At 49.5% G+C, this 22199-nt stretch overlaps 1 protein-coding gene across 12 annotated transcripts in view; it reads right to left on the bottom strand.

Moving 5' to 3' along the window:
- The window catches only part of LOC147640564 (putative serine/threonine protein kinase IRE), a 151582-nt gene that overhangs the window by 51030 nt on the left and 78353 nt on the right, over positions 1 to 22199 (bottom strand). For 10 of the 12 annotated variants that reach the window (XR_015268005.1, XM_086812960.1, XM_086812993.1 and 7 more), the window contains 5 exons: positions 21000 to 21140; positions 20797 to 20889; positions 20189 to 20402; positions 12442 to 12527; positions 12237 to 12325 (listed from right to left, as the gene is read on the bottom strand). Coding sequence is in view for 9 of the 12 variants with exons in the window: in XM_086812960.1 (XP_086669086.1) it covers positions 12237 to 12325; positions 12442 to 12527; positions 20189 to 20402; positions 20797 to 20889; positions 21000 to 21140 (623 nt within the window). In the remaining 3 variants the exon portion in view is untranslated. Of the gene's footprint in view, positions 1 to 12236; positions 12326 to 12441; positions 12528 to 20023; positions 20095 to 20188; positions 20403 to 20796; positions 20890 to 20999; positions 21141 to 22199 lie in introns of all 12 variants that reach the window. The other 2 variants (XR_015268014.1, XR_015268015.1) reach the window with 2 other exon arrangements.

Genomic DNA, 22199 nt, shown 5'->3' with positions numbered 1-22199 from the left:
TAAAGAAAGATTTGATAGTAGACACAGACTCCGGCCAAAACCTATTGAAGAAGGTGATTGGGTTCTAATGTATGATAGTAGCCTTGACAACCAATTCACTGTTCAAAGAAAATTTGCAAAAAGATGGTTTGGCCCTTACATTGTCAGGCATGTGCATGGAAATGCCACATATACTCTGTGTGAGCTTGATGGAACAGAAATAAAGAATCTTGTGGCTGGTAAAAGAGTCAAGATATTTAAAAGAAGGCATGATAGTGATCCTTTTGATTCACAAGAGATTCAGGATGAGAGGCTTGACAGTGGAAGTATGGATATGATTGAAGAGGAAGAGGATGATCTTCCTGGAACTGCAGAAGATGAAGACGACATTCAGTTATATGTGGACCTTGATGGTGATTTGGCACATACCAGAGGATGTGCAGGTTTAGAGGGGGTGGATGTCGTGCCATGGCACGTCTATGATATGAAACCGTGCATGTGAGGCCGTCAAATACACATCCAGATGCATGGGTTAAGTGCCATGATGAGTCATTATATGATGCCATGTACATATGTTCATATTGTATATGAGGTTCAATAAGACAAGCTGAGGCTGAGTCAGATTTAGGAGTTTTTTGTATATGAGTATGGAAGATGATGTTTTTGCTGTTACTCAGAGTTCATGGGCAAGTTAGAAGCATCCGGATATATATGATGGCATGAGGGCATACCAATGCACAAAGGAATGCATTTATAAAGGCTGAAGAAATACTTGAATGGGCAATTGGGGATTCTATAAATCACATGGGCCGATATGATGACTTATAAATTATGAAGGTATCACAGTGCCGAAGAGTTCATTGAATGTTTGGGAAATGTTGGGATAGAAAGCTGCACTTGGACTTCATGGATCATCATGTAGAAGCATAAGTATCTTACGTGTATCTAATGCAGAAAGTAAAGACTTAAAACATGGTGCTAATGCCGGGAGTCTTGTGGTTAAGACTTAAAACATGGTGCTAATGCTGGGAGTCTTATGGTTAAGTTTTGCTACCTTAATGCTAAGGTTATGTTTAATAACCTTAGTATTAAGGTTAACAAAAACGTGGGGGGGGGAACTTCTAGAGGAAGGCGCAGCTTTTCCTTATGGCAGGGACAGCTGGCAGAATGTGGAAGGGGGGCCGCCTAGATCGTCGCGGGGAAAGAGAGGAAAAGGGCCGGAGCTTCACGGCGAAAACCAGAGTGGGGAATATCAATATACAGCGTCGAAGTTCAGCGTCCATCCAACCAGAGCTTAAAAAAAATCAAGAGAGCGCCTCTGTTTATGTCGTGTAGGAGTTAGAAATATAGAGGATAATGAGTGCTATTCAACGATGTGCTTCTGAAAATTTCAAGCTCACAGTCAACAGCAGAGGGTCCTATTTCGCCATTTTCTCCTCCTCCGTGTACTGGCGCTGAAGCGGCCACCTTTGATTAATAAAAACAAAGGAAAAATCAACGTGTCCACCTTTCGCTTATTTCAGATAAGCTTAACTTTAAATTAACCTTGTTACTTTAGAATAAGGGCATGGCAAATAAGCCCTTAAAGGTTTTGGATTGTATGGGAAAAAACTTGTGAATATGATAGAATTCTGGGGAAAAAGCTAAGGAATTTGGAGCCTGGAGAATTATGAAAAATACTTTGAAGTTGAGGGTAATTTGCTTTAGTTTCTTCTCATATGGATTTTGGAAATCATGAGCATGATAAAGCTATGCAAAATGCTATATTTTACTTGTGAAATGTTAGTAAATTAAGGCAGGTTTTCAGGTGATAAAGTACATTCCGAAATAAAGGATTTGAGGGCACTGGATGTAATGGATGTAACTGGCCACATGTATATTGGAATAATTGGAAATCTTTGTTATGCCCACATGTGAATGGTTCAAAGAATTTCATGCAATTCTGTGCAATTATCTGGAGGAATTCAAGGTTGTATCGAGGGAAGAGGACACATGTATTTGTCATTGGAAATAGTGATGTTCAATACTCCTTGGGAAATCTTGTATGTGAGTTTCCTTGTTAGGTTCGTCACCAACTCTCACAGCTAAAAGTTTCGTACTTTCCTGGCTATTCCGCACACTTCACGACAACGTTCCGAAGTGACTCCTCTCAGGAAAAGGCCGGAGACCTGCAGGGTCACTATGCCGATATCCTCTCCCTGGGCTAGGAAGAAACTGGTGATGGTCGGCTGGCGAGGAATGAGGGGCGGTGGTTGTGGCCGACACTCTCTTAGGAGTGTACCTTTGTGTCTGCAAAGCTCCTTCGGGAGGGTCTGCCAAGATTAGGACCTGATCATAAGGATTAGCGTTACGTACATAAGAGAGGGTAGCCAGTTGGGCACCAGCACCACATAAGGTGAAAAAAGTGGTGAGACAAACCAACCAGCTACAACTTGGATTAAGATTTTAGAAGTGACTTGCATGTCCACTACCAGCAATAAGATTCACCAATCCAAAGTTCAATTTATTTTGAAAACTTAATAAGAGGGGAAGTAAAAAATCAAGACAGCCATCAAGCAATGAAGGAAGAAACTCACATTCAGGGTCCAGCTCTAGTCGGATATCCAAGTGAAATACTTGGAGAGAGTAGCCACTTGGGCAGAAGCATTGTAAGCTACGCAAAGAATCTATTGGTTTTGGCCAACAAATATCTAAAAGACTACCATGCAAAAAAAGCTATAAAAAGAACCTTAATGGAATTTATGTTGTCAAACTCAATAGTACAAAGGAAAATCTGCCTTTGTGCATTTTGTGTTGCTTGTTATATATTGGACACCTAGTGTGTTGCATCCCCACAAGTTTGGAGTCAAATAGGCTGTCCCAAGACTTGCTTTTAGAGGCGCTGTCCTGCTCATGTGGCCATGATGCAAACTAGAAACAATAAGCAAAACAAAACCAAGCTGTTAGAAACCTCAGAAACCTGCTCTAGGATATTTTTCCATATCAAATACAAGAGCCGGTTGGGCACAAGCACCCCTTGTGATAGCATAAACTAGATAAGCAAAGAAATATTGGATTTGGCCAGATTGACTATGAAGAGGACTTTTTTTTTTTCGAGAAAAGATCCTTTCATTAGTTATATGAAAAACGCCCGTAGGGCTACAAAAAACCCTCTCCTGCTCATAAGAAAACAAAGCAGAGATCCAATCAAGGCAGCTAGGGAGACTCTCCATAGGTGCAAAAAAGTACAAATATCAGTACAAAGAACTCAGGGGCTATATCATACAATAGGAGGGGGGAAAAGCCAAACAGGTGGCCTGTAGTGCCAGTGGGGGGAACCCGCGTGTAGGGTATAGAAGGGGCCGCTGCGCCAAGTGGTGTGAAAGGCCTGGCGCCGCAAGATCGCCTCATCCGAGTCGCCCCGAATGCGGTCATACTATCCTCTCGCAGGGTGTGGATCAACTCCTGCCAAATCCCCCGGACAGTCTCTGCTGGTGGCTCCAGTCTCCCCTCAAAGGCCCTGAAACACCGGGCTCTCCGGGTGAACCAGATGGTGAGGCTACTGAGGAGCTCCCATCGTAGATCCCTCTCTTGTGTCCAGCCGGCGGACGAGAAATTCGGTGAAGGAACAAGGCGAGGCTAGCCCCTAATGAATCTGATGACCTGGCTGTCCTGCTCCATCTCATATCCCAGAGCAGACCCTAACAAAGTCGACCAAGCAGCGGCACCCCATGTATACATGCCCTCTGGAGAGAGGGGGGCCAGAATGCGCAGCATCCGCAGCCAAATCTGCTGCGCCTGAGGACAGTCCCATAGGCAGTGTCTCTGTGTCTCCAAAGGGTGGCCGCATCGGACGCAGGCCGCCGAAAGACCACTGTAGACAAGCCAGGTGCCAACCGCAACGTCCCTGTGGGCGACCCACTGGAAAGTCGAGATCTTGCGTGCCTGTCGACTAGCCCAGAGCCTGGTCCAAAAATCCTCCAGGAACTCCTGTGAGAGTCCCTGTAGCCGCCAATGCTCCGATGCAGCTGGAGAGACCATCCTCCTCGCAGTCAAAATATGTCTCCCCAACCGAACAGTGTACTGGAAAAGGTGATCTCTTGGCCTCGGGGGATGCATAAGGATCATGCCACTCGTACTCGCCAGGGTCCCACTAGAGCCGGGCCAAGGGGCACGCAGCATATGCCCAATCCGCCTCCACTCTCTGAAGTCTGCCCTCATCCTGGATCTCATAGTAGAGGCATCTACCATCCTCAGTGCAAGCTCTGACAGCAATCAGGATCTCCAACTGTGTAAAGGCTCCCATCCACCGTGGGGCCACTAGCTTGAGAGGCGTGAACCACTCCTCTGTGAGTGCCTCCTGAATGTCATCCCTCATAATCAGCCCCCCTCTGAAGTGACTCAGCCTCTCCACCTAGATCTCCTCTGTGGCAGACTGCAGAAGGCCTGCCAGTCTCCAAAACTACATGCTCGACCTGCCGCCAATGGTCCCCAGGCTAGACGAGGCCGAGAACCCAGCATATGACCCTGCTCTGTGCGTACCGCTGGGCTCCAAATGAGCGGCTGTCTGGCCCGCTCATCATCACAAGGAGGAGGTCTCTGAGAGAGCCCCGGTCTCAGCAACTCCCAAGCTCGTTGGATGCTCAAGGCAAATCTGTCCTCCCATCCTCTACTGAGGCCTGTCCTCCTCATCTCTATGAAGATCCATCGTATCTCTAGTGCCCAAGTGCCCCCTGCTGGGGGAGCCCTAGCCTGCAGTCGCTGAAAAAGAAGCTCTTTCCAAGGCTCAACGCCTGGAAGCAACCCCCGAACAATAAGCTTCCCCAATAAGGCTCTACTCTGATCAACTGGATCTATAATGCCCAAGCCCCCTAGGCCAGCGGACGAGTAATAACTGCCCAAGCAACCTTAGCCCGGGCTGGCTGACCATCCCGCCCAGATCAAATAAAGTTCCTGATCAGCCTCTGTACCTGGCTGATGCAAGAGCTCGAGAAGATCCAGCAAGACGTGATGTACCACATGGTCGCTAAAAGCACCTGATTTGCCACCACCACCCTCCCAGCCAAGGATAGCCGAGCTGTACTCCAATACAAAAGCTTCTTCCGAATGCTTAGAAGAAGCGGGGCGATCTGCTGCTCAGGTGACAAATCTAGTCCAATCTGGCATCCCAAATACCGCACTGCTGTGCCAGGAGGAATCCATCTAAAACCCGGGTCTGGGCTCCATGCCGGAGTGGGAGCGCTACTCATGCAAAAGGCCACTGTCTTGCGCCAATTGATCAATGCTCCCGAAGCTGCACTAAAAACCTGAAGCGACTGCTCTGTTTTCTGAAGATTGGCCTCCTGGCCATGCAAAAACAAACCCGTCATCAGCAAACTCAGCATCGAGCAGGTCCTCACCCCGTATTGGGAGCTGGAGTCCTCTCAAACCAACCTCCTCCGCCGTCAGATACATGCTCATAGCCTCAGCAAAGAAGAGAAAAAGAAACGGGACGAGAGGACACCCCTGACAGACTGATCTGGTCAACTCAAAACTCGGCCCCCGTCCTCCTACCATCAGCACCTGGCTACGAGCTGTGGAATATAGAGCCGCTACTCCTCGAATCCAAACTGGCTCAAAGCCCAGGCGAAGCATAGTGCCCTGTAAGAAACCCCAATCGACTCTATCGTATGCCTTCTCAAAATCGAGAAGCATCACGACCAGGTCCTCACCGAGAAATCTAGCTCGGGTCCAAGAAAGGGCTGGATCCTCAAACTCAAGGCCTTTGCTAAGACCTTGTAGACAGTATTGAGGATCGTAATAGGTCTCCAATGCCGAATATCATCTGACACTCCCTCTCCCTTGGGGATAAGAAAGATCAAGCCCTCGGAAAAGCTCTCTGGCATCACCCCAGTGTCCAAAACATACTGAAAGCCCCTGCGGAGGCCTGGCCCCAAAAGGTCCCAATAGCGCATAAAAAAGGCAGGCGTCAATCCGTTCTCCCCAGGGCAACTATGGCACAGAAGGACCCTCAAAGCCTCAGCAAGCTCAACCTCTGAAAGAGGCTGACCCAGAATTGTGCGCATACGATCTGTGACTCTCTTCTGCACATGGGCCCACACAGTCTGTCTGCAAGCATCCCGAGCCTCTGTGGCTGGCTCCGCTGAAAGCAGGTCTCTATAGAAATCAGTGGCAATGGATCTGATCTCCCCGGGCTCAGTGGCTACCGATCCATCCTGCCTCCTGAGCTGGCATACTCCTGCTCGAGCATGGCGGGGTCCAGTAATCTCAAAAAACTCCCCAGTCACTCTATCACCAAGCTGCGTCCACTGAGAGGCCTGGCGAGGATAGTAGAATTTATGTCTTTGCTCCTCTGCCTCTCTAACCTCTTGGCGTGCCTGGCTCAGCTGGGACGCCACCCACTCACATGTAGGCTGCTGCTCCTGAAGGTGCTGGAGCGAAGCAAGGCTACGTCTCAACCCACGCTCCCGCTCTCGAGTCTCTCCCAGCCGTGTCAAGGCTACAGCGTGCAAAAAAGAGCTGATCTCGATGAGTCCCTGGGCACACTAGCCTGCTGCATCCTGGTCAGAGCTCTGGCTATCATGCCATTTCCTCTCAATGTCCTCAGAAAGACTAGGATCTGTAAGTACCCTCTCTGGGATCCTCAACTGCAAGTTGGTCTCCCGTGTCCTCTCATCAAGTGTCAAAATAACTGGTGCATGGTCTGAAAAACAAGTGCCAGCGAGAATGCCAACGGAGCCCCCACGCTCCCCGAACCTGTCGCCCACATAGAAGCGATCAATCCGTGATAGATTAGTCCCTCCCTGCCAGCGATCCGACCGAGAAAAACTAAGACTGTCGTGAGAGCGGGAGAAAGCCTCATGCTGCCATGCATCAGTGATCCGCAGTGTCATGCAAAATCGCTCCCAAGCTGCAAGCTCCGTGCCGTGCACTGTAACATGACTGCCTCCCACCCTATCGGCCAGGTCCTCAAGCATATTGAAGTCTCCCCCGACACACCAATGTGCGGCCTCTGGCAATGCATCCATGACAAGGGTCCAGAACTTTGCTCTGGCACTAGCATGGTTGGGCGCATAGACATTGAGCATGCCAAAAAGCTCATCATGCATCCTCAGAATGACATACTGTGCTCTACCAGGCACAATGACCCCGCGATCCACAATGGCCTGCCGCCATACATCCGCAATGACCATACATACTCCTCCCTGCCCACCCAAGGGGCCAAACCCTGCAGACCAAAATGTGTCCCATCTACCAGGCATCACCGAACCGTATCTCCGGATCCTGCTCTCACCCAAATGGTGCTCCTGCATCATCAGAATATCAATACTGCCCCCAACCAGGCATCTCTGAAGCTCCTGCCTCAAGCAACCACGATAACGTACATAGTGTGCGCCGCCAAGGCCCTGTACATTCCATGAGATGATCCTCATGGATGACCTGCTGAGGTGGAGGCTGTCTCAGCCGTACGACGGGCCTTCGCAAGCGGCTTGGATGGAGAATAGTCCCCATCCGAGCAGCTACGAATCTGCCCACCCGGTGTGCTGCAAGAATCTCGGATCAGGCGCCAGTGGCTGTGTCCCATGGCGACTGCCTCCCGCTCAGAGAGAGCAACCTCGTGTATGCATACATAACCAGGGTTGCGTGCTAAGTCTGCCACTATGCGGACCACCAAATGTCGAATCCCGAAGGCATCCACACTCCCGGTATCAAAGAAAAAATGAGCCAACTCCCAGAGTCGGCCTATCACGTCTGTCACCTCTAGATCGCTCACATGGTGAGAAAACTCAACTGCCTGAATCTTCAAAATGCTAAGAGCGAGATCCAGAGTCCACTCCCGGTCGCTAGGGCCACAGAGAGGGAAGGAGAAGGCCACCGCTGAATAAGTGCCTCCTCCCCTCGGGCCGGATGTATCACTACATGAACTCGTATGGGTGCTGGCTCATGAGGGCCCTCCGCTCCAAAAAGCTGTGTGAAGGAGTAGTCAAAAGCCTCCGAGCGCTGTCTAGTGTCGAGACGACTCAGCCGACTGCGGATAGAGGATATCCGTGAAGCCCGAATCGGCATGGTAAGTCTCCTCTGCGGTGCTCGAGCAAGGTCGGTGCTCAGTGCCCGCCAGACTGCAGGTGAGCACCAGGGAACTGCCAGGGCCTCCCAGGGAGCTAAGGCGAGCGGAGGGGGGGGGGGGGGGGGGGGGGGGAGAAGGGGGTGGAGAAGGAGCCGCTGCCAAAACCGGAGCGGGAGCGGGAGGAGGCGAAGGTGGAAGCAAGGCGGGAGAGGGGACGGGGGAGGAGGGGGGGGTGGGGGCGAAGGAGGGGATGCTGGCATCTCCTAGTCCTCAGTCGGCGCTGGGGTCTCCTCCTGGAGGGGAGGAAAGCTGTTCCTCACGGGAACCCAGTGATGCTGAGACTGTGGCTGTTGCTCCATCGGTCTCTGGGCGTGCTGCTGTGGCTGTCTCCCTCTACGGCGCCCCTGTCCAGGCTGCCACTCCGAGGTCTCTGTGGGCTAAGCAGGTGTCCCGGAGGCTGCCTGCCGAGCCGCATCTGTGGGTGGGCCATCGGGGGCCTGCTGCTGCGGTGATGGCCGGGGTCTCCTGCGAGGGCAGGCCTTGGCCATGTGGCCGACTTGCCTGCATATAAAACACTGGTTCGGGAGCCCCCAAAGCTCCACTCTTTGATCAATCCATCCCCCCCCTATCCTAGGTAGCTGAATGACCTTCGGAAGGGAGGAGATGTCAGGAACCAAAACTCTCACCGAAGGTAGCCCAGCTGCTCTAGCCACCACTGAAGCTGCTGTGGGGCCAGTCTCAAGCACCGAGCCCACCAATGCTCCTAGCCTAGAAAGGAGCGGAAGGTACTCGCGGCGAAGTCCAGGGAAGCAAACTGTAACATGGAATAGGCGCTCTCCCTACTCGGCCACTGCTGGGTCAAAGCCATGCTGCCAAGGTCTAAAGAATGCCCGAGCGCCCCTGATGTCAAGGGGACTCATGGCTAGGACCTGGGCCACGCTCTGGGCTGTCTCGAACTCAATCTGGTAGTGTCCACGGCCCAATAACTGAACGTCCAGGATCTTGCCCACATCTGCAAGAAGGCGGGCCTGGAGAAGATCCCGGATCTCCCCTCTGCTGGGGCGAGTGCCGACTATACGGCAGATGGTGGAATGTGCCTGGAGGCGTTCCACCTCTGCGGCGAGGCTCGCTTCCCCTTCTGGCGAAAGAGAGAGCCTGATGGGGGTATCCTCAGGGGCGGGTGAGGGGGCTGCGGAAGAGTCCCTCTGAGGTGGGGCGGGAGGAGCCTCCATCAGTGTCTGAAGCTAGGTCGAAGGCGAAGCGAATGCGGAGAGTCCTGCAAGAACCGAGCTGCACAAAAGGCGGAGGGGGAAAGGCAGAAGGCAGAGAAAAAACAGAGGGGGCGGAAAAAAAACAGAAAGAAGGGGAGGGGCGCATGGTGGCGGCGAAAAAGCAGGGGGGGGTGGAGGCAACGCAAAAGGGGGTGGGGGAGAGAGAGGGTGGAGGCTGGCGGAGGGGGTGGGACGCTGAAGAAGCGGAGAATCAGGGGGGAGCGAAGAAGAGGAGCAGGGGGCGGCGGGCGCTACAGAGCTGGGGCGGGGGGCGCAAGAAAACCAGGCGGGGGGGGGAGCAAACGCGAGGGCGGCAAAAAACAGGGCAGGCGGGGGGAACAATCTCGCGAGGGCGGGGAGGGGGGAGTGCGTGCAGGCTGCAGCGCGAGCAGAGGGGGGGGGGGGGGCGGAAGCTTAAGCAAGCCGATCGACTGCTCACGTTGTCTGGACAAATCACTACTCATTGAAGTACATTTGTGATCAACCCCGCTATGAAGAGGACTTTGAAGGGATAATGACACAAAAATCTAAAGAATGTATCCGAATTGGATTTCAAGGGAGTCAATTTTATTCCAGAGACAAACCTACTTCTATGTATTTTATGTTTTTCTTTTCGTACACTAGACCATAAGTACCAATAGTTTGTGCCTCTACGGTCCACTTGGTTCTCAGCTACGTTCTCCAGTATCTCTTTATGTAACCAATGGTTTAGAACTTTAGTCTTAATTTCAGCTTTGTTGCCATGTTATTTTTTATGAGTTCTATGTTTCACCTGAATGATCTCAAAATGCCAATATGCATAAGAGTGTTAAATTGAAGTGACTGTAACTCTCTGGTGCTCTTTACATGCTCTATTGAAAAAAGGCCCCTTGAACTCATTTTAAAAAACAGACCGTACCAACTCCCACACAAGCAGAATTGCCTGCAGCCCACACACATCGCAATCAGCAATTTCCAGTCCTCATGATTTAATGAAGAGAACGATGAGATACTTCAAGAAAACCAGCACCTGTATTGCCTCCAGTTCTACGAATCACAAACTCTGCCAAAGTGGACCCAGTTCAGCACTAAGTGTTCTGTGTTGTGTTTTGTGAGACTTTTCTCCTGCCAGACTAATATATATTCTAATTGTTGAAAGTCGTTAACCCACAGATCCACATGACAAATCTCCTTTTTTCCCCCACTTCAATGGCGCAATGGCCAATTGCAGGCGTTTCAGAAATAGCACTTTGGATAGTTGTGCCCTTCCCCCCCACCCCAAGTCTTAGCTACACAAAGAGAGTATGAAAGGTCTAGCAGAGTTCACCAATCCTGGGTAAGCCTTATCATAGACTGCATTGAGTAGAATTATATCACGGAGGTGACTCTCACTGATGGGCACAACTGCTCAAAGCATTTAATGGACTAGTTGCCCAAAGTAAAGAATCATAAATCTACCCATTGACTTATATAGACAGTAATCTGATCCACTGTATCTGCAATATATGTTATCACCACACAGGCTGGTTACAGAACTGCTAGGATTTCCATATACCATGTTCATCAAGTCTTTCATTTCAAAAGTATCAGCCTGCACAGTGGAAATGCTCACCGTGATCATGTGATACGATAAACAATTCCTCCAAGCTCCTACTAAATCGATGCCTAGATGGAAAATTCCTCTGTGTTTTCCTTACTGGGTAACAGAAAGTGCACTCCAACGGTTTTTTCATTTTACTAGAAGAAACAGAACAGACCCCAATTGTTAAGTTAGGCATTGGAAAAAAAACGAGCTGGAGCTCCCCTGCGCATTCTGGTCGCCCACACCCCCCCCCCTACGCCATCCCTTCTTATGCCCCTCGCCTCCCTTGAAGGCTCTACTTTGGTTTGCAAGCTTGTGGGAAGCCGGCCAGTGCCCAGCCAGCTCGTGATTTACTCCAGGCCAGGCTCCTTGGCAAGCCAGGGAAAATCATAGATATCCATACCCTCAGGCATGGCTATTACCAGGTGGAGTTCAACACCCACGCAGCTTCAGACTGCATGCTACAACTGAGCCCTGTTGCGTTACACATGGCCCAAGAGTTCTTTGCACGGCAGCACACTTTTCATCCTGCTCCAACCCTCTTGCTGGAGTATCCAGACGGAGTCTGTCTCCTCCACTATTCATGGACAGGTGATAGAGCTCTCTCACCACCTGGGAGACATGCGCCTTACAGCCATTGTCGCCCACTTCTGGCCCTTGGCCCGCATGGAGCTTGGAGGATCAAGCCACAGCAACCACGATGGCCAGCTCATGAGCTCAACCGTGGAGGTGATCCTCTTCATCTACCTGCATGTATCGCTGGCAGCGGTCCCCTCTCCCCCTCCTACAGATACCTTTACTGTGCTAGCGAGAGCCCAGTTTTTGAATACAGCCGAGCCATAGTGGAATGGGCCCACATGGAGCATAGGATTGAGGAACACTTTGGTTGTCTCTGCACACAACACATTGTGACTGGTCACCATCCCAACCCTCGCCGAAGTCTCACAGGGTGGAGGGCACCACAAACAAATCCCACCCTACTAGATTGTTGTGCTGCAGATAGGCATTCCAGGCCACCTGTTTGGTTGTTTCCCCCACCCACTGTATGAGATAGCCTTCCTCAGAGAGCGGCCACCCAGCGAGGAACAGCCCTCTCTGTCACCATCCGTTGTTTTTTCTTCTTGTCTCCCTCCATTGAGCCTGGGTCATGCCGTTTCGGCTGCACGGGGGGAGGGGGAGGGGGGGGTGGCAGGCCCCAAAACACAGAAAAAAACCTCCCTAGATTCAAGTGATGACATAGACTCAAGTCACAGCTACAAAAAGCTAGTAAATCCAGAACCTGTAGGAGCTCCCCTACACTAAAGTGACAACTACATTAGCTAAAGAAAACCATTGATGAAACAGCTTAGACTCGAACTTCAAGAAGTTCACCACATACTTATCTATCAGATCTTTTGCATCGTAAGACATGTCTTCAGGCGCTCGAGGCCATGGTATCTTGCGATTCAAAATGTTCTCAAAGATCGTCTGGGAGGAAAAAGATAAAAATTACAAGGGAGGATAAACAATCCTAACAACAGGACAGCAAGACCTTACATGAATCAGGAAAACTCCTACCTCACATTTTGAAACGTAACTCCTACCTGAGGATGCTCAGCATTGAATGGAGGAACACCCATCAGACATTCAAAAAGAATAATACCAGTTGACCACCAGTCAGCGCTGCTACCTGTAAATAAGAAATATCCAAGTAAATGAAGTAGTGCAGAATTCAACAACAAAAATGTGGCTTGTGTTACAATCCATCAAAATCATCATGTGATACTGGGAAAAACCTAGTGAACATCACTCAAAATACGAAACAAGCCATGGGTACAGACAATACTAATAATGCACATGCAAACAAATATCACATAGCCACCTACCTATCATCAAGCAAAAATCACAACCCCCCCCCCTCCCCCCGCGCAGAAAGGAAATCTTTCTATTAGTTATGCCACCCAAGCTAAGTACAAACTCAGCTCCGTAGAGGAAACGATAATCCAATGACAAAAAGAAGGGAAAGGGGCCCGCAGGGGCACCGGCCCGGGGGGGGCGGGGGGGGGGGGACAAAACCGTACCGGCGGTCTTTAATGCCATGCGGGCTCACCACCACTGTCAGTGAGAAACGGGTCATGACACCAAGTCCACACGAAGGCCTTGCAGCACTTCTGCATGGAATCAGAGCCAGCCTGAAGCTTCCCCCAATGTCCACGGAGGGTGTGAACGATATCAAGCCATATGTTCCAAATGGACTCTGCTAGTGGGGTGGGGGTGCCCTCGATGGCCTCGCTACAACGAGCTAGCCAAATATGCCACACAGCAAATCCTACTGCAAATTTTCCATTTCATGATTGGAGGATCTAGTTCTACATGTCTTATGCTATGGATTCAAAGAATCTATTAAGGGTTCATACTACTGGAGCCTGGAGTCCAGTGAACTAAAGAGGGAGCCAGAACTAGAGCTGTCAAGATCCGATGATGAGAAACCTACAATGCCAATCCCCCATTATCCTCCTCATATGCCATGGCTGCCTCAACCTCGTTGGCCCAAGCAATTGTGCCCCAAGTAACACTACAGGGGGGGAGCCCTGTCTATAGTGAAGATGCAGAGAATCCTCTGCCAAACCTGCTGAGCATTCGGAAAATCCCAAAGGCAATAGCGACTCCTGTAGATGGCCACACCTCGAACAAACTGTTGATCTACCTCCGATGGCCAACCAAGTGCCAACCGCTACGCTCCAATCGGCTAACTGCCATAAAAAGTGTGTAATCTTCCGCAGCCGAAAATTGTCCAACTGCCTCGTTAAGAAATCTAAAAGAAACTGAGAAAGGAGGTCCTAGGACTGCCAGTGTCCCGTTTGATGCTAGAGTGCCCTTAATCTCAAGCATCTGAATCTTGCGGCCCAACCGTGCTATGTAAGCAAAGAAGGGGGTGCTGGGAGCCTCCTCTCTAGCAAAGGGATCCTGCCATGTCCACTCTCCTAGGTCCCACTGAAGGCACATAAGTAGCAACCCTCCCATAACCATAACCGCCAAAGCCCTCTCTGGCCAACTTGGCCGGTGGAGGGTCGATGTACCAACCATGCTCCGCAATCTATGCAAATTGCATCCACTGAGATCCTCAGAATGGGGCTTTGCTCTGACAAGTTTCCCATAAGGTCCGATAGAATAAGCAATGAAGGTTCAACTCTCGTCAGCACCATGTACTGCCAAGGTATCCCAACCACTCTGAGAGAGGAGGGTCAGGGATCGGGGTAAGCCACTATGGGGGAGATTGAAGAGTCGATGTCAAGGCTAAGTCTGTCCTTGCCTCGTATCCTACCGAGGCCCCTCACCTGGGCCTCTCGAGGAAGCTATCTAAAAAGTAACCAATCCCTCAGGGGCTCTGCTAGGCCCATGCTCAAAGCTCCCCACGACACGTGCGGACACGTGCGGAGCATGTGACCACTATGTAACCAGGCCAGAGGATTCCATATCAAGGGTTATTAAAGACGCTCCTCTGCTGAAGTTGGGGAGGACTGCTGAAGGGCCAGTCAAAGGTGGTCCTAAGCTCAAAGGAGGATGCCTGCAGATTTGTCCTTGAATGCTAAGCTAAATCCACAACCCACATCTCTATGTAGATCCATCTCGAACTCTAGGGCCAAGGACAACCCAGAACGGGGGTGCGGTTTGAGATCCGGGCTAAGAGAAAGTCCTTCTAGGGTTCGCCACACTCGGAAGAAGTCAACAAACAAACAACTTCCCTAGCAGCTAGACTCTGAATAGAGGGATTGAATGATGCCCCCCCCCCCCCCCCCCCCAAAAAAAAAACGATAATGAGACTGAATAATCACTCTCCATGCCACCTTGGCTCATGCAAGCCTCCCATCGCTACCAACCTTGAGGAAGTTGTTGATCGACTATTGAACCTAACCAAATCATGCCCGGGAGAAGGCCCAATAGAATGTGGTGGCCAGAAGAACCTTGTTCGCCAGCACAACTCGGCCAGCTAAGGAAAGCCTGACTGAACTCTAGTATAATAACTTCCTCTGAATGCTTAAAAGAAGAGGGGCTAGCTGTTGCTCCAGGGAAATGACAATACCAACCTGGCATCCAACATAACAAACAAGAGTGCCGCTTGTGATCCACTGAAAAGCCTCAACTGGCCTCCAAGTGGGGGCATGCGATGAGCCAAAACAAAATCCACAAGACTTGTGCCAGTTGATCTATGTGCCGGATGCATGGCAGAAGATCTCTAACGCATTCGCGAATCTCTAGAGATTCCTCACATCTCCTAACAGGTATCAGTCTCAACTCCCGAATCACTGTATTGCAACACCTCCAAACAACTAGATTCAATCAGCACCAAAGAACAATGGAGGCACCATTGATTTCCCAAGAAGGGCTTAAACTCTCTCCACCCTCCTTGGGAATCAAATCGATCAAACCCTCAATCAGCCTCTCTAGCATCGAGCCCGTGGCCATAATCCCATCGAACACAGCTTTGAAGCCGTCTTCCATGAGATCCCAGTGACAAAGAAATAAGGAGGCCAGAAGCCTCGGGGGAGTCCCTCCAGAGCTGCAGCTAGCTCCTCTGAGGTAAAGGGTGTCATCAAGCAAGTCCGGAGAGCGGGAGGGACCACCTCTTCTGTGTCACCATACCTGATCCCTCGCGTCCATCACCTGCGTGGAGAGAGAGGCTCCGGAAAGAAGGGATCTGAAAAAATCTGTAGCAATGGCTTGAACCTTAGGGGGATCATCCGAGTTTTCCTCCGCCACCTCTAACACGTTAAGATCACCAGAAATTAGTCTGTGGGGAGGGACTAACGCACCGCGCTCGAAAAAGTGCAGAGATGCTGCAGTGTTTGGAGCATAGAGGTTAAGGAAAATTCCAATCTTAATGATCACCAATGGATCACATACACACAGCCTCATCGATCCACAGATTCTCATGTGCCTGACCACCCGCCAGCCCCAATCTGGTGTGATTCTAGATCGGGCCATAGCACTACAGCAAGCCTGCCGTCCTAGACTCCTTCGACCTCGCCAGCAACATAGACATCAGCCCCAGCTTGAGGAGATCTTGGAGAGGCACAAAGCCACCTTCCCACACCCTATGGATCTGCAAAGCCTTCTGCAGGCTACGCCCATGCTTGATATCCTCCATGGCCACCTCCTCCTACTGGGGGGTTAGGTCCATAGGCTGTATGATGATGATGATCCCATTTTGTATCTTATGGCTCAGATTTGACATTCCCGGCTCATAGCTCTCATCTTTGTTTTCTTTTGTACTATGATGAGATTACATGGACACTATTGTATCATTTTGATCTCATAGACCCATTGGGTCTTCTTAAGACGTTCAATAAAACTTTCTTTCTTTCTTTCTCCTTGTGACTATGGTGCTTGAATCAATCATTGCTAGTAAGAGCTACTCACTGAAAGAGATGCATACCCTGCCCTGGATCCTGGAGGGACCAAAGGCATAGGACGTCCAACATAACTTTCTTTCTTTTGGTCTCATAGACCCATTGGGTCTGCTTAAGACGTTCAATATAACTCCCTTTCTTTCTTTCTTTCTTTCTCCTTGTGACTATGGTGCCTAAATCAATCACTGCTAGCAAGAGCTGCTCACTGACAGAGATGCATACCCCGCCTTGGATCCAAGAGGGACCAAAGGCATAGGACCAAAAGGTGTGGCTTATGCCCTCAAGAATCTTCCCGCATCTAGGGTGCGACCCTCAGCAAGATGGTGCCTCCTAGAGGAAGAGTATGTCAAAAGGTCCACCGATTGCAGCCCTGTGAAGCTCCTCTCTGCTGATCCTCACGCACTACGGTCCTCCTAACCCTACATGTTCCATGAAACAATCCGCATATCTAAACGTGGTGGGAGACGGAACTGTCAGAACTGCCCTCCATTCTCAGAGACTTGGGCATGGGTTTGGATGGTGAGTTATCACAATGCATGCCAGGGCGAAGCCTCACCAGGTGGTCACAAAGCCTGCCCTCCATGTGGACCACTCTCTGGAGTAGGAATACTTTGGACTCCATCTATCACAGTGAAAATATATGTAGGAGGGGGGGAGGGGTATTGCCATCCAGACATGAAGAAATACGAAGAGGGGCACCTTCAGGCTAAAGAACACCAAATCCCCGCCCTGATCCTTGTGGTCGGAGCCAACCAACTCCATCTGTGCCAAGCGCCAAAAATGAGTGAGCATGTCAGTAATCTGCAAGTCCTGCAGATGGTGAGAGAGCTCTACCACCTGAATGGCAGCAGACACGGACTCCGTGCTCTCCTAGGGCCCACTAGGCTGGCACGCCTGATGGTGCCTCTCCCGCTGGAGGCCTGGCGCCGGTTTCACCTCAAACCGGCGGCGTGCCATTCGACTACCCTAGGATCCTCAGGGGCCGAGGCCTAGTGCTCTGGATCCTCGGGGATCGATTCCCTCCCCCCTCTGCCCTGATGATGAGCCATGCCCAGACCAAAGGGAGGGACTGCTGGTAGTGCTCGCCTGGACTGACACCTAGACTAACGGTGGGGGCACACTCTACCAAGATGCCCATCTGATGGCAAATGAAGCACTGTCCAGGGAGACCAGAGTACTCGAGTCTCTACAAAATAGGATCTCGTCAAAGGCACGGAAGAGAAATGACGTGAGGAACGAACTCCAGAGAGGCGATATAGATGCTAAGGGGGGGAATCCCTGCCATCCAAGCTAGCCGAAGCAACGGTTTGGTTTTTTTTTGGGGGGGGGGGGGGGGGGGGGGGGGGAGGAGATTCCATCACTCCCCCAATAACTCTACCAATCACTCAAAGTAGGGGAAGGTACTCCTTCCAGAAGCCAGGAAAGTAAACTGAAGCTGGGAAGCCCGAGACACACGTCGGATGAGGGATCGAAGCCGTGCTGCCACCTCGCAAAGAAGGTATGGGCCGTTCACAGTGCGACCAGGCTCAACGATGGAAGCTTCAAAACAGTCCCAAGAGCTGGTATACTTCTTAGGCAGCCTTCGAAAAACTACTCCGTTTTTGACAAATTTTATGTCCCGCATAATGTGCAGAGTGTTCTGAACACAGCCGTCAAGTTAGATTTTCAAAATTCCTCTAAAACCATAGAATCACCCTTTTTTACAGTGACAATTCTGGAATTACAGAATCGTTTTTGGCCTTCTTCAGAGTTGAGTTTTCTGAAAATTTTGACATGGATGGTGGATAGACAAAGTCAAGATCTATCTAACTGTCCAGTTCAAATTTTTGCAGGTTGCTATTTTTCCAGAATTGCTACTGGTAAATCAAACTACATCTGGTAGTATCCATGCCCGAGAAGATGAATATCAGTAATCTTTTCCCAGCTCACCGATGAGGCCAGCCTACAGAAGATACCTGAGCTGTCCGTGCGTTGGGCGACTACCCACAATCTTGCAGACCAAGGCGGAAGCCTCTAGGGAGGCGACTGTCAATGCCAGGAGCTGGAGGTCCACTTCGGAAAAAGACGGCAAGGCATGGCTGCCCTGGCCAAGGATGATGAAGCGGCTGCCATGGAGTCCTCCTATAGGGTGAAGACCAGAAGCGCCTACTCTTGCCGATGAAGAACAGCCCGGGGAGCAAAACACCTGCATGAAGAGAAGCGGGTTCACGGATGAGGGAGGGTCTGGAGAGAAGCGCAGGAAAGGGGGGCCGCAGAGAGGCGACTGACGGCGCACAAGGCGAGAAGGGGCAAAGAACGAAGGAGGCGGGCTCTAAAGGGGCATGTAGGCAGAGGGTTGTGTAAATGGGGCGGCAGCAAGGTATGGGCATGAGAAAGGTGGAGAAGGCAGGCGGGGTGCACACAGGAGGACCAAGGTGGGGGGCAGCACGAAGGAAGAGGGCGGCAGTGGGAGAAGGCGGGAGCACACAGGCTGGGGGGCAGCAGCACAAGGGAGGGCGAGGAGACAGATTGGGAGGATATCACAAAGGGGGAAAGGAGGCAAAGGGTCAGGAGGACAGGTGCATGCCGGGGGGGCGGGGTGCGGGGGGGGGTGAAGCTCCAGCTGTTGCTCTGTAGCCGCTTGATCCAACAAGCGAAGGTCTTTCACTGATAACTTCAAGAAAATCCATCCAGTATTGCATATGGAATGCATAGAGCCAGATTATAGCAAAGGATTCAGTTCAAATCTTGCATCAAGAGAGGAAAATCACATATCGCTTTGGGATCAGCTGTGTGACACATTGATTCAGGACCCCAGGTATCTTATGAGTGTGCACCTGCAGATTGACCTCTCTATTTTGCACTTGGGATAGTTCATCCATCCAGTATTGCATCCAATATTGCATATGGAATGCATAGAGCCAGATTATAGCAAAGGCTTCAGTTCATATGTTACATCAAGAGAGGAAAATCACATATCACTTTGGGATCAGTTGTGTGACACATGAATTGAGGACCCCTATCTATCAATTGGTGGTCTTATACTGTTCGCACCCTCTTTTCTACCTGGAAGAGGATTCGATATCCTCCAGGTCTAGATGGACCGCTTTCAAGAGTATCTCCGCTGGTATCCCCCTTCCTCACACTTTCTACGAAGTGATTAATTGGCACCATCATATTTCTAACTGGCTTCACCAGCAAGTGACTGTTTTTTTTTTTATGAATCCTCCTTTCCAGGTGACTTCTGATTCTTGCATTTTTTTTGTTACTCCTTTCTTGTTGCGACAAAAAGTACAAACAAGAAGCCCAAATAGAGGTCTCTTCTCTTGGAAAAATAACTTCACAACTTAAAGCTCAAACAAGCAGCAGAGGCTTGCCATTAAGAAGGCTAGCCCCTAGAGAGAAGGTTACATTCAAGTAGCTCTAGTTTTCAAAACAGCCAAGTGTAACACCCCCGTCCCCCCCAGAACACAGATACACACAACCAAACCTTGAAAATGCCAACAAATGAAGATGCAGAAGGAAACACTAATTCATCATGTGATATTTGCAAACGCTGTAGCTACAGGCTGCTTGATTCAACAGGTTGTCAAGACAACCACCTTGGCAGCCAAGCATATACAAGACCAAGCTGAATGCCAATAGATTTCAAACACCAATTGGATCTTTTAATGGCATGTTTGCAAAGCAAATATGTGAAATGTATCCACCTTGCACCCACACCCCTACCCATACACCAAAAAAAACAGCAGAGAATTGCAAGCATACAGAAGTAGTACCAGGCCTTTTGGCATACCAGTAGAATATAAGCTGGAAGCGAAACATAATGATGTTACTCCACTTGCACAAAAGAATTACAACTTGCATCTGCTTGTTTCGTAGCTTGGAATTTTAAGGATGAGTTTAAGTTTAACACAAAAAACTCTGATTTCCTCAAACAACATAAAGGAATACTGCATACCATGTCCTGTCCCAAGTAAAATTTCAGGTGCAAGGTAATCAGGGGTCCCTACAGCAGAGTGCTTCTGCCTTTTCTCTCTTGATTGAGACTGATCACAATCTATTTGTAAGCATCCGATGTCTCCATTTGGCAAAAGACTTCCAGAAGCAGCAGACCCAGATAAATCATCTGTGCTATTTATAAGTCCCACTTTTGATAGTCCAAAATCTGTAAGCTGCAGAAACAAGAAGTAAGTCACTCATTTTACTGCTATGGACTCGCAAGAGGACATTTTTAACCCTGCCTAGGAATGTATTCGAATATAATCTTTTTACAAGTGCCTTCGATTGTTAAAACACGTAAAGGATGATATTTGTGTGGCCCAATTACCCAGTGCTATTTCGCATCAAATGGGAGCAAAAGGCAAATCTTCAACAAAAGTAAGCAGTGTCACTCAGCAGTACACATAACCTCCTAGTTTCATGTCCTATAACCAATGTCTTGAATAAGACCAAGCTACTTGTAAAACCATTTTGAATGGTCAAATTTATGAAAATGCCATCTGAACCCCTGTTTCAACACTCTTCTTTCTCATGCCTACCAGGAAAATGCTAGGACAATTGGCATACCTTTATATGCCCATCATGAGCAATCAATAGATTATCAGGTTTCAAATCTCGATGCACAACACCAAGCGAATGCAAGTACTCCAAAGCTAAAACCTGGGATGATGTGAAAAGTTCACAGCACATTACAAGCTCAGAAAATGTCCTTTTCTTTCTAAAACTAGTACACTTCTTCATCAAAAGGAGAGCATTTGAGATCATCATACAACTTCCGCCATATAGATCCGTGATATCTTCTCGTCCAAGCAGCCCACATTTCTAAGCAGTGAGTACAAATCTCCCCCAATCAAATACTCCATCACCAAGTAGAGATTCTCACTACATGTGAATGAGTAGAAAAAACGTACCTGCAAAACAGACACAAAGTCAATACCCTGGAAGCATAAAAGATGTGGGATTGGAAAAGATTACTGTTTCATGCCAATCAAAATAACTGCATCCTTTTGACATGATAGCACAAAATTGATTGGAACAAACTTCAAAGCATAGAAGCCATAGCACAAAATTGATTGGAACAAAGCATAGCAGCCATAGCTCGAGCACCACCAGAAATGCAGAACTTCAATGCAATTCTGAAATGAGTTGCCCCCTGGGTAGAACTCCCCCCTATCACAACTATGATAGATATGGTATGCCCATGCGAGTAAGGGAATCTTCTGCACTCCTTTTTCTTGTTGAGAGATTATTTTGCGTACGCTAACCCTAATCTTCTGCACTACTAATGATGTAGTTGTTTCGATTTCCATTTGACAGGGCAAATTTTCCATTCTTGACATTGTGCATCGATGCCATGGAACATTGAAGTTTGAATAGGTAGTTCCAGATTATCATGTAGACTGACACATGCACAGTCCAAGGATAGCTGCATGAGAACCGCAAATCTGGGGAAAATCAATGGAGGCACCTCAAACAGAAAAAGAAGGGAAAACACTCACGCTCACCTCAATATAACCTTGTCGGTATGATTGCCTTCCGCTCATTCATGGCAGAGCTTACACACACTGGACCAGCGTGTATGGTCCCTGGTGACCTTCATGAACCAAGGGGTAGATGGCAAATTAAATACGTGTGTGAAGTATGTGACGTTTATTGCAAACAGACACAATCAGCATGGAGAAGTAGCATGTTGAATCCAACTTTTGTGGACCGATGGAATGGATATTGCTGCAGCATGACTGGGAGCTAAAACAATTGCAGGAAATTTCCCATTTCATACTATGATTTACAATATGCCATTTTAAACTAGGTAAGTTACAGTCTTTAGTGAGCTTCAGCAAGTGCTCCCCACTGTGTCCAGCACCCCCTCCCCACCTGAACCGTGTGCCCAGCCTTCCGCTTCCTGCAAGCTCTTTCCCCCCTCTCCCCCTCCCCCTCCCCCTCCCCCTATCCCCCCCCCCACCTTCTCT

Source organism: Cibotium barometz, chromosome 2 (assembly GCF_041138505.1).
Source record: "Cibotium barometz isolate CiBa-2024 chromosome 2, ASM4113850v1, whole genome shotgun sequence".
NCBI classification, from domain to species: Eukaryota; Viridiplantae; Streptophyta; class Polypodiopsida; order Cyatheales; family Cibotiaceae; genus Cibotium; species Cibotium barometz.
This window is presented reverse-complemented; position numbering and strand designations above follow the sequence as displayed.